The sequence below is a fragment of the Parus major genome, chromosome 5 (genome assembly GCF_001522545.3).
Source record: "Parus major isolate Abel chromosome 5, Parus_major1.1, whole genome shotgun sequence".
Taxonomy (NCBI): Eukaryota; Metazoa; Chordata; class Aves; order Passeriformes; family Paridae; genus Parus; species Parus major.
In genome coordinates this window covers 23,653,828-23,664,884 of record NC_031774.1, presented here as the reverse complement: position 1 = coordinate 23,664,884, position 11,057 = coordinate 23,653,828, and the positions used below count along the sequence as shown (strand labels likewise).

The 11,057-nt window shown below is 48.3% G+C and overlaps 1 protein-coding gene across 3 annotated transcripts in view; it reads left to right on the top strand.

Annotated features, from left to right (window-relative positions):
- The first annotated feature begins 300 nt into the window (after positions 1 to 300).
- Positions 301 to 11,057, top strand: part of CREB3L1 (cAMP responsive element binding protein 3 like 1) — a 45,160-nt gene continuing 34,403 nt past the window's right edge. For 2 of the 3 annotated variants that reach the window (XM_015632095.3, XM_015632094.3), the window contains exon 1: positions 302 to 452. In XM_015632095.3, the coding sequence (XP_015487581.1) occupies positions 345 to 452 (108 nt within the window). In that variant the 5' untranslated portion in view covers positions 302 to 344. Of the gene's footprint in view, positions 453 to 11,057 lie in introns of all 3 variants that reach the window. The other variant, XM_033515262.1, reaches the window with a different exon arrangement.

The window sequence follows — 11,057 nt, the reverse complement described above, 5'->3', positions numbered from 1 at the left end:
GCACGGGAGCCCCGGGCAGCCACCGGCCTCGCCCCGCCCGGCGCTGCGGGGGCTGCCCGGGAGGCGGGGGCGCTGCCTCGAGGGGGTGTCTGCGCGGGAAGTCCCGCCCCGGTGGCTCCCGGAGAGCGGCGGGGGCGTGCCGCGGCCGGCCCCTCGGCAGCGGGGCACTGACAGCCGCCCTGAGCGGCACCGGCGCGGCGCTCCGCTCCCGTGCCCACCCGGCGGTCGCTGCCGCCCCGCCGCCTATGGGCCGCCGCCGCCGGGGGGCGGGCGGGAGCGTGCGGCCGCAGTGAGCCCGGCCGGCCGAGCGCGGGGGGCGGCCGAGCCCCGGCGCCGCGGGCACCATGGACAGTATCCTGGAGCCTTTCCCCGCCGAGCGGCTCTTCCCCGCCGCCGGCACCGGTTTCCTCGACTTCGGCGACTTCAGCGAGGCGGACTTCCTCAGCAATGTGGTAAGGGACCGCCGGCAGCACCCTCGCTCCGGCGGGCCGGCCCCGGCAGCGGCGACGGGACACGGCGGCGGGCTCTGCTCGGTCCCCGCCCTGCCCCGCCTGCCCCGAGGTGCCCCGGAGATGCAGGGAGCCGGATTCCCGCTGTCGCACACGGCCAGCTCCCCGCTGGACTGGCCCGGCCGCTGTTACCCCGAGGAGAGCCCGCCGGGAAATCTCAGGGCTGCCCGACACTATGGTTTTGTGAGCCTGACGGCTGGGGAGAAGTACGCGGTGCCAGCCGGGGGCTGTACGTCCTGCCTGTCGTGTGTGAGCTCGGGCAGCACCGGAGGCACCGCCGGTTGCCGTCGGGAGAGCTTTGGGCTCAGCGCCTCCTCTCTCCTTTGCCTGTAACTTTTCCTCAGAGTGGCATTTGGGAGAGGAGGCATCTATCGCCTGGCGCTTTAGCTGGGCTGATTTACTTTGGAGAGAAGGGCGAGGGGGAAGAGTGACTCGGGAGGAAAATGTGTTGCCAGTCTCAGGGAACCAAAGGGGCATTGTTCACCTCTAGGGAAACTGCCCGGCCTCTCCCAGGAGTCAGGCGAGTTCTCAGTCCAGCAGCTATCCCTGAGAACACGCACAGACTCTGCTGTAGAGCCCGAGCTTTCCATGGGAGTTTCCATGGGATCCTGCAGCCCCTGTGCCAGGCAGGACCCAGCCCTGTGGCAGGAGAGGGAAGGTCCCCACCCCATAGGTGCTTTGGAGTGAGGGTATCCGGCGCTGGGCAGCAGGGCACTGCCTGAAGGAGAGGCTCCGCCAGCCTGTGAGCGGCTGCAGCCGTGGGACAGTGTGCCTGCCCCGGACAGAGATCTGAGCAATGGCTCGTTACTCCCCTTTCACAGTACTGGCACCTCCCGTGTTCCCGGTGTTAGCACTGTGAGCGTCCCGGAGGACTGTCCTTGCAGTGGGAGCAGGGAACAGGGAGGGTGAATCCACTGATGAATCCACTTCTGCTTTGCTACACAAAAGATGTCTAAAGCCTTTTATGTTGCCTCCTTTGTGAGGGAGACGGTAGAGCTGCAGAATATGCATAAATATTAAATGCACTGCACCAAGCAGAGGCACACAGGCTCTGGGAAAGAGATTATGGAGGCAGCCCCATCCCTCAGAGATCTTGCCAGCTGCTAATTTCCGAGATAGCTTTGTGCCTCAAGGGCTGATTCCATTGGGCTCTACCAGAGGCAAGAGTCCACAGTGTTCAGGCAGACCTTCCAATGACACATCACCCCAAGACTGAGCGCTTGCCTTTGCTGCTCATATCTGAGAGACCTGTTGCTAGGAGTTTTGTGCTTTCCCTAATTCTGAACACATCCAGCATGGATGAAGCTATGCTGATAAGAAGTGCTTTATGCCAAGACCATTTATTCCTTTACCAAAATGAAAATAGTATGTATTGCCACCTTTTACCAGGTGCAACATGGGCTGTGGTCAGAAGTCAGGGAACACCTAACCAGTATAGGTGGTACTTTTTTATAGTTAAACACAACTTCTGCTTGCAAGCAGACTCTGTGAAAAGGAAGCTTTTGTGTAAGAGTGCCATCTGGTGCCACCTGCCAGGACAGTGTGTTTAAAGTGTGTGGTGGCTGTGGGCAGGCTGGCTCTGTCCTGCCTCATTTAAATGGCTTTTCTGCTTGGAGAGCTGCTTCTGGAAGCAGCTTGCCCTTCTCTTCTCATTTAACTATGTTGCAGTGACTCAGGCATCGTTGTGCTCAGCTGACAGCAGAAAGGCGCTTTTTCTAAGGCTTCTTTTTTTTTTTTTTTTTTTTTTTTTTTCCTGTGGATTTTTTTCCCAACTGCCAGCACCACAAACTTCTGCTGGAGTGAGAGAGTCAAGCTGAAACCTTCTCTGCCTGCAGATGATACATATGAGAGATTCTGTAGCCACTTCTGGCCTACCAAATCTATTGGTGATACAAAAGCCAGAATATAAAATACATCACTCTCTTTGTTCTCACTCTGCATGACAATGGGGAGGATGGAAGAAATACACTTGGATTTTCTTACTAAATGCAGCAAATCTCCTGGGATCTTGCAATATGTGGAGAAGTTCTTTTGACATCACCGTGCACAATAGCTCACAAAGTTGCCAATGCCTTTGCTTCAAAGATGGGCAAATTTTTCCAGATATTATTCAGGAGGCATTTTTCTAAAAACGGGCCAGGAATTTCAGTCGTAAAATGTCAGTATGAAATTTTTGTGAGTAGGATTTCCTCTTTTCAGAAAGGAAGCAGAAAGAAAAGATGGATGAACCTTACTGCAGAGTCTGTGCTCCTTTGGGGCAAGAATTGCGTGTGTCTAAACTATTCTCTTTTCCACAACCTTGGCAGTCCTAATGAGTCATCTTGGTCTTTAAAAAATGGTTCTCTGTATTGTTCATCTGAAGCTGTGACAAAGAACTAATTAAAACACATCTGTAGATGCATCTTCAGAAAGGTCTGTGTGCTTGCAACAGAAAAAAAATTTTGTGTGGGGGCTGCTTTTCAGAGACATCTTCCCAGGCTGTAGGAATAGGTTGACAGAAACCTCATGAAATTCTACAAGAACAAACCCCGACTCATGTCCCTGGGATGGATGGATGGATGGATGGATGGATGGATGGATGGATGGATGGATGGATGGATGGACGGACCCACCAGGGGTCATGGAGGACTGGTGTGCCCCAGAAGCAAAGGCAGCTAGGAGCAGGAGTAATGTGGTAGATGATAGACCCAGGGAAGTGATTATCCCCTTTATCTTGAGAATAAAACTGTCTTGAATACAGTGTCCAGTTTTGGGCTGCCTGATAACAGAAAGACGTGGATAAATCTGAGTGCATCAAGGGGGCTGTCACCAAGGTAACTGGGAGATGGAGAATTTCTCCTGTGAGGACTAGCTAAGGGAGTTTGTCTTCCTCAGCTGGAGGAGAGGTAGCTCCAGGAGGGCCTAGCAGAAGCCTACCTGCCAGGCTCTTTCATAAGTACATGGCAGGAGGATGAGTGGTCATAAATTGGAACAGGAAGTTTTAGACTGGGTTTAAGGAATTGATGTATCACTGTGAGGATTTGGGGGGTTTATTTTTTGAAAATCTCACAGAGAGTGGTGTCTACTTGTTTATTGGAGGGGAAATCTCCAAAGGACACAAAATGTATCTCTTCACTTAGCTTCTGCTAACCAGCCTTACATAGGATGGCTAACAGCACTGTCAGTCTCTTTTTGCTTAAGAGACCACATACTGCTCTTGAACTTAGGCAAATTTACTCATCTTTTTCTCTCCCAGAAGGACCTACTATATTACGATAAGCTAATCCTTCATGCAGTGCCTGTTTATCAATTTCATCTGTGTCCTGCCCAGTCCAGCATTTATGATCATTTCTGCAAGCAACCATCTATTTGCTTATGGACTATTACAACTGCACTCAGAGAGCTGTTACTTTCTCATTCAGTTCTCATCAGTGCTGTGAAACTCTTCAAAAGACTTATCTCGAGTCAGATTCACCACTGTGCTTCACTGGGTTGTGACACTTGATGTCAGAAGGAAGCCAGAATAAACCAACCAAACAGGAGTCATGTGTTTCTTTTTAACTCAGTACCCCAGTGGGTTTGTTCCTTCCCTCTGCTTCTGTGTTTTATAGTGCAAAAAACACCTTCAAAGATGACTTTGGATATTTATGTAAACACAGCTTTATTTTGACTCTATGCTTTTCAAAGCATATACTTTACCTCCTTCAAGAGACATCAAGGCAAGAAAATAGCCCGCATGCTCACTGAGGTCTCCACTGTTAGAAGCTGCAGAATGGCTGTTCAGGCTGTCTCAGGAGTGCTAACCCAGCTCCTCTGGGGAATGCACACTAACGCACTCTTTCACTGTGTGATCCTGTAAGCCCAGGCAATGTGACAATTGGCATTTTCTGGAGCCTACAAAGGGGCAGCAGAATGGGAGAAGAGCTGCTTGTCTCAGTGAGTTTGCTCCTTGAGTGCAAACTGGGTGTTGGGCTTACTGTGTGCTCTTTCCTTTAATATTGTCCCAGCCTGCAGGAGGAGAGTGGCAGGACTGTACATAGTGAGCAGGCTGAGAGTGATGCTGGTGCAACTCAAAGGGGAAGTTTCCTCTGAAGATGAAGAGAGGCTATTCACCATGGATGACTTTCACAGGAAGCCTGCACACACTTTTACTCCTCTTATGCCTACTGCAGGGACATAAATAGCACTTAAGTGGTGCTTAGGTGTTGGACTGACCTTTGGTCTGAGTGAGTTTCATGCTCTGTAAACTCCTTCTCACCATCTCAGTGCACAGGGAGAATGGAGAGCTCAGGCAGATTTGGTCACCCACTTTGTATCCTTTGCATGGGAGGCTGGGTCTCCAGGACTGATGGCAATCTCTTGTGGAGACACATGCAGCAAGCATTTTGGCCCTCTATTCCTGTGCCTGGTAAAATTTGGTCAGTAACACATTTATGGTTAGTCTGCCAAGTACTGGATATGGAAAGGCAGTTTTCTTAAATTTTTTCTTGGAACTTGCCAGCCAGATTACTGTAGGATCTGCAGCATAGATACAGACAACTGCTGGGGCCATCAGACCTGGCCTGATGGAAATTAATCCAAACATAATAGTTCCTATAATTTTCTATTTGATTAGTCTCTTTGGATCCATCTCATGGTTTCTACACTTCGTGGTCCCGCTGCTCCTTACTATCTCTTGGTGGGACTTACACTTGCAGAAGTGCTACTAGCTGGACGAAACCAGAGCTGAACATGGGTCCATGGATCTCTGAGTCTGGGTCTCTGAGCATCATTGCCATAGAGTCACCACCAGGAAAAATGTTTCCCTTTTGGTAAAGAAGAGAGAAAGAGACTTAAACTTCATTTGGAAGACTCTAGGTGAATACTTTGTCCAGAGACTGTGGCTTATTTTTGTGTCCTATCTGCCAGGAAACTGGTAAACATTTGGGATACTCTTCCTAAATAAACACATTCATCTGTTGGGCAACTGCCTACATCTGCTGGGAACCCATTGTCCTAAATTATCATCTCAGCCAAAGTGGGAGAACCCATTAACTGTGCTCTTGGGCCAGAAGTAGGAGAGAGGCTGCAACTCAGAGCAGGAATGCAGGAAGGCATATGTCCAAAACAGGGTTAAACAGTGGAGACAGAGCCATCATCTTGGTGGGGAGAAGCAGGAAGGTCTTTGGTGAAGTGCTTGCAGAGTAAACAAAGGGAGGGTTTGGCAGGAGGTGGAAGCACATCTGTGCACACAGTCCACTCCTGCAGAGGGAGGGTGTCATCAGCACCAGCTGGGAGATGCTGGAGTTGTGTACTGCTCAGTCCATGTCTGCTAGGTGTTCCTCATCCCCTATGGCATAAGGCAGCTCTTTAATGCTACCACCACCACTTTCAGAGAGGGACAAACATGAGGTCTCATTTGTATAAATCACACTGAGAAAACCTCTAAGACTGGCCCACTGCACCTCCTCTTGGTATCAGTACAAGTGGACAAGCTTGTAGTGTGTGGTGGCTTCTGAATTTAATGAAGTGTGTTGTATTCATTGATGCAAAATGTCTTCTGCTGTTCAGAACCTCATCTGGTACTGCACTGGTCCCATCCTCTGCTGCTCTGGTCTCATCTATGGCTGGGGCTGTGCTGGTCCTATTGGTGCTGCACTGTTCTTGCTGAAGCCTGGAATGGAGCAGTCTCTGGTAAAGCAGGGATTAGGAAAGAAGAGCATTTCCTTAAAGAAGAAGCAATCCCTTAAAGGGGAAATTAGAACTAGGGATTTCATAGCCACACTTGTAGCTGCACTATTTAAAATATGGCCAGGCTGACACCTCTGTGACTTACTGCTGCATTTCCTCTGAGGAAAGTTATTCCTCTGCTTGCTCCCTTTTTCCCTCAGCATTTCTCCCTAGGTTTTAAGGTAGTATTTAATTAGCATTTAGTAATTACTTATTTACTATTTAAAGAATTCTCAGTGTTAAAGGAAAGAAATGAAAATACTTAACTCTCTGGAGCTGTCTTTTGGGATGGCCACATGGCAGATCCTCTGCACATAACTGCACATAAGGATTGTTCTTGATACAGCAATTTGATTCTCAAGACTTACTTGTTCCAGTGCATTTCGAGGAAGGGATGAGTCAACCCACTAAAGCTTATGCATCCTTGTCCTGTTGTGGGCAGCCCACTGTAAGAAACCAGATGGTTCACAAAAGCCAGTTGGTGACTCCTTGCTGCAGTTACATGAAAACAGGTAGAGCACCACCAATGAAGCAAACCATTATTGCTCTCCTAAGAAATGCCCAAAGCCTTTCTCTTGGCCTAATTTGGCTCAGAGATTTTACAAGGAAATTCCAGGTCTGTGCAGCAAGGTTCAATGCAGTCACCTGTGCTTCACAGGCAACCTTGTGGCCAGCATTGTTCTTCAGATCACATGTTTGCTGGAGGAGCCAAGTATGTTAGGTCCTCAGTTCCAAGTTCATGTTAGTCCTGGGGTTACTACATCCTACCAGTCTCAGCTTTTTGCCAGGGACTGTATTTACATATCTGAACTGCTGGGACTTCATGTCTTCACATGGGAGATGAGAAGTGAGAACAAAGGTAGAACCAAAGCCATCTTTCTCAGCTGACCCCCATGCTGGCACCATCTATTTCCTGCTGCAGCAGGTGACTTCTGTGCAAGCAACCTCAGTGTAGTCTGGTATCCTCTGACTGAAATAATTGATCCAGTTTTCAGCCTGGCACTAGGACAATGTGGGTGCTTGCATGGAGCTCTTCTCTTACTTTTTTCCTGTATCTGGAGCTCAACTAGCTTTGTAAATTGTTAGGTGTTTCATTGGGTTGGTGTCTGCATGTTTTGCAGCATTCCTCAGAGCAGAAATAGCTGAAAGGTGGTGAAGAGCCAAGGGCATGGCCAGAGTGGTAAGGGACTGCAAGTAGCATGCTGAAAGGTAGGCTGTGTCTTTCAACCCAGTTGTTTCCCATGTCTGTCGTGCACTGTTTACATCTATCTGACTTATTTTCAGCTGCTCAAAAACCCAAATTTTACTTCTGCTTTTCCTTTGCCTTCCTACTTCTGATTTCCTGGTTATATAATTCAAAGTTTTCTTTTCCTGTAGTTTCCTGAACTGACCCAAACACTCCAGCCTCCCACCCACCCCTTCTGACTTCTTTATCCACCTTCTTTTCTCTTTCTTGCTGTCTCTCCTTTGACTCTTATTTTCTTAAACTTTTACATGGCTATCTGCCTTTGAAATCATGTGGTGCTGCTCTGGTCTGGTTTGTGTCCAAGTGATAGATGTTTGACACTTACCTTGACACATTAATTAGCCAGAACAAGGTCCCATGAAGGTTAGAAGTGCACATATCCACATACTCTTCCACTCCTTTCTTTCTTGTTCTAGTTTATATTCTCACTTTCTAAGACTGAAGAAATTCCCCATACAGTACTGTGCAAGGCTATTCTCCCTGAAACTACTACATAATAGTACTGGAGTAATTAGTACCATCTTTAGAGCTCAAAGGTGATGCCTTGTGTGAGGTCATTTATTACGATCACTGTCCAGGCTGTTCCAGAGGAAACTCACCCCTGACTACCTTGGCAAAGTTGCTTTTGGCTTCTTTACACTGTGACTTTGTCTTGATTAGGAAAAATGTTCATTTAGGTCAGTCTGGCTGACCCGATTAGCAAAGCCTGCTCAAAATGCAGTTAGCATTTTTCCTAGAATAGATGTAAAACATAATGCTTTCAGCTGAGCAATTTGTGCCAGGAGTTCCCCTGCAACAGGAATGTCAGGGCTCCCTTGGGAGGAACCTGGCAGCTAAGGCTGGAGGAATACTGTAACTTGGGCCTGACACCAACTGTGTTAAACAGGAGGGAATTGGATGCTACATTGGTTGTGGACATTCCTACTGGATTGTCAGCATTCCTCCTGCAGGTGATCTTTCTTAGATCAATGTCCAAACAACATACTCCATGCTGGCTCCCCACCACAGTGTCATGGGGTCACTGGCTCCTGCTCTCGATGGCATGGCACATCCAGGGGGAGCACTGCAGCTCAAGAATAACCCATCTCTGCTGTTTGAGGCACAGGGGGTCTACCATGAGAACCTGCTTTGGCTCTGCAATATTTGCAGCCCTCTCACTACTTGGAGGAGGGCTTTCCCCTCCAGAAGGGGGAAGAGGTAGAGGGGGACCAGCATGAAGAGTAGGACCCAGTTCCAGAGCCTCAAGAGTTAATTGTTGCGTGTCAGAGCAGTTGATGTTAAATGAGTCTGCTAAATTCATGACAGTTGAAGGAAGGAGCTGGGCAGGTGCTTTTGGCTAAGCTCACTGCTGTCCCGGGGGGAGGGACTGCAATCCAGGCAGCTCAGGGAGGAGGAAACCAGCTCTGACATTTGTTGATGGAAGGTTTCTTTCAAAGACTTTTCAGTCTCTCAATCTGAGAGCTCTTTGCTCAGGGAGTGCTGGAAATGTGGCTCTTCTTTCCAAGCAAATGTGGCAGACTCTCAGAGTTGATGAGGTGCTGTTGAGCCACAAATACTGAATTGCCGATTGAATGATGTTGGGTTTATTTTTGTTGTGTTTCTCCTGTCTTTATGGACAGTGCTGGAGCGAGGTTGTTCATAATGGGAGAAATATAGTTTAGTCCTGGCTCTGCCAGTTTCTTAGATCCTCAGGGTGTCACTTGCAGTGATGCAGCTTTTGCTCACAGTAAAAAAATGGACATCCTCATTCTTACTGTAAAGAAGCAATGTCATCAGTGAGTGAAGCAGATTAACAAAAACTAAGACTGGAGTGGGGTTTTACTAGCAAGTATCTGCCAGGAAAGGTCCATAGGAGCTATTACTTTGCTTCCCTGGTTACAATATTTTTCAATGACTTTGCAGCTACACATGATATTTGCCACATTTTCAGTTTGGCTGATCTATTCTCCACTGATATCCCAACTATCCTTCACCCCTCTCATGTTCCTTATCCCTCTGGACTGCATGTGTCTCTATCTGACCTCAGATACTTCAAGCTAATCCAGAGTAATCTTTCTGTGTAAGTATGAATGACTGCATTGGTCAGCATCAGGATTTAAACTAAAGTACTTTTGGCCCATGCTGTTACTGGCTTTATCACTCTGGGTCTCACTGAAAACCAAACAATTTGTGCTTTATAAAAACAGTGAATAGGCTGTACTCATACCTCATCCTCCACTGTACAACCAGATCCTGGCTCAGGCACAATACCTAACTTCTCTGTCAGTTTGGTGCAACTTGTTGAGAGCACCCTGTTACAGTTTTGCCCCAAACTGCTGCATGGTCAGTGCTGGGCTGAGTTCTCAAACTCCCAAACTATTTCTCCGCTGGTTTGTAAATGCGAAGGCGGTAACAAGCAGAAAATACCAGAATGTCATGGCTTTATCCGTCCCTAGAAGGACATTCAAGACCCATGTCAGTCCCTTGTGCTGCTCAGTGCATGATTTTGCACTTTCCCTTTCTTTGGAGGTGCCTTTTCTTCATAGTAGCTCTGTCTGGCCTGCTGTAAAGTTAGGATCACCATCATCCATTGGGAGGAGTGATGCAGAGGTTGCTTTTCTATTCTCTTCTCTTTCTCCTGCTCTTCAGGTTTTGTCAAATATAATTGTCACCAGTCCAGCAGCTGGATTAGCAGTAATTAATGAGCAAATGGCCTGCAGCCCTTTTTCAGACCTGGCAAAGCACATACCTTTCACTTTTTTCTTACACGGTTTTGAGCTCTTTTTTATCATGCTGGGAGAGAGCAGAGTAGCAGCAGATGCTGCTCTGCTCAATACTGGGGAGTGAACAGAGGCTGCTGTGCTCCTTTCTTTGCTGCTAATTAGTACCAGGGTGGTAGGTAGAGGCTGCTAGCTAGGACAGCAAAACTGTTTTCTCCCTCCCCTTGTAGCTGCAGCCATAGTGAACAGTCAGTAGCAGCTGTAAGCAGCTGGGGTGAGCTGCAGCAGAGCAGGAGCAATGCTGATTTCTTAATTTTCCTGCATGCTTCAGGCTCCAGCCTTTGCAACCTCCTCTTTGTGACCTGGAGTTGAAGTCCCAGGTGAGGTGAAGGCACACATTACTGTGTCAAGCCCAGCAGCCACACGGTGTGGTAAGGTCACCCAGCAGGCTTAATACCTACAAGTAAGTGCCAGAGACCCATGTCCAGACTAGTTGCTCATCCACTGGTCGCAGATGCCTTTCTGATATTTGATGAAACTGAATTACACAGAGTTGTCCAAGGATTTATTTACTTCTTCTGGGAAAGAGTGAAGGACGCCAGAAAGAATGGAGCACAGGGAAAGAAAGAGGGAAGAAAAACCCAAGATGAGAGAGGTAGCTATGCAGTTAGCATTCCTGAGCCATCTGGACCTGTTGGCATGGCCCCATCTGGATGGGCTCACGTGTTCGTCCACAGCATGATGTAATCTTGATTGTCCAGCATTTGATTTTTCTCCTTGTGCTGGATGGCCTCATATCTAGTGCATGTCTGGAGCGGGCATTTTGATTTCCTGTTGCTATTTGTGGACTTTTCCTGGCCGATCCTCAAGCACAGCTGAGGCGGTTTGTATTCCTCAAGCAGCAGCAGCAATGCC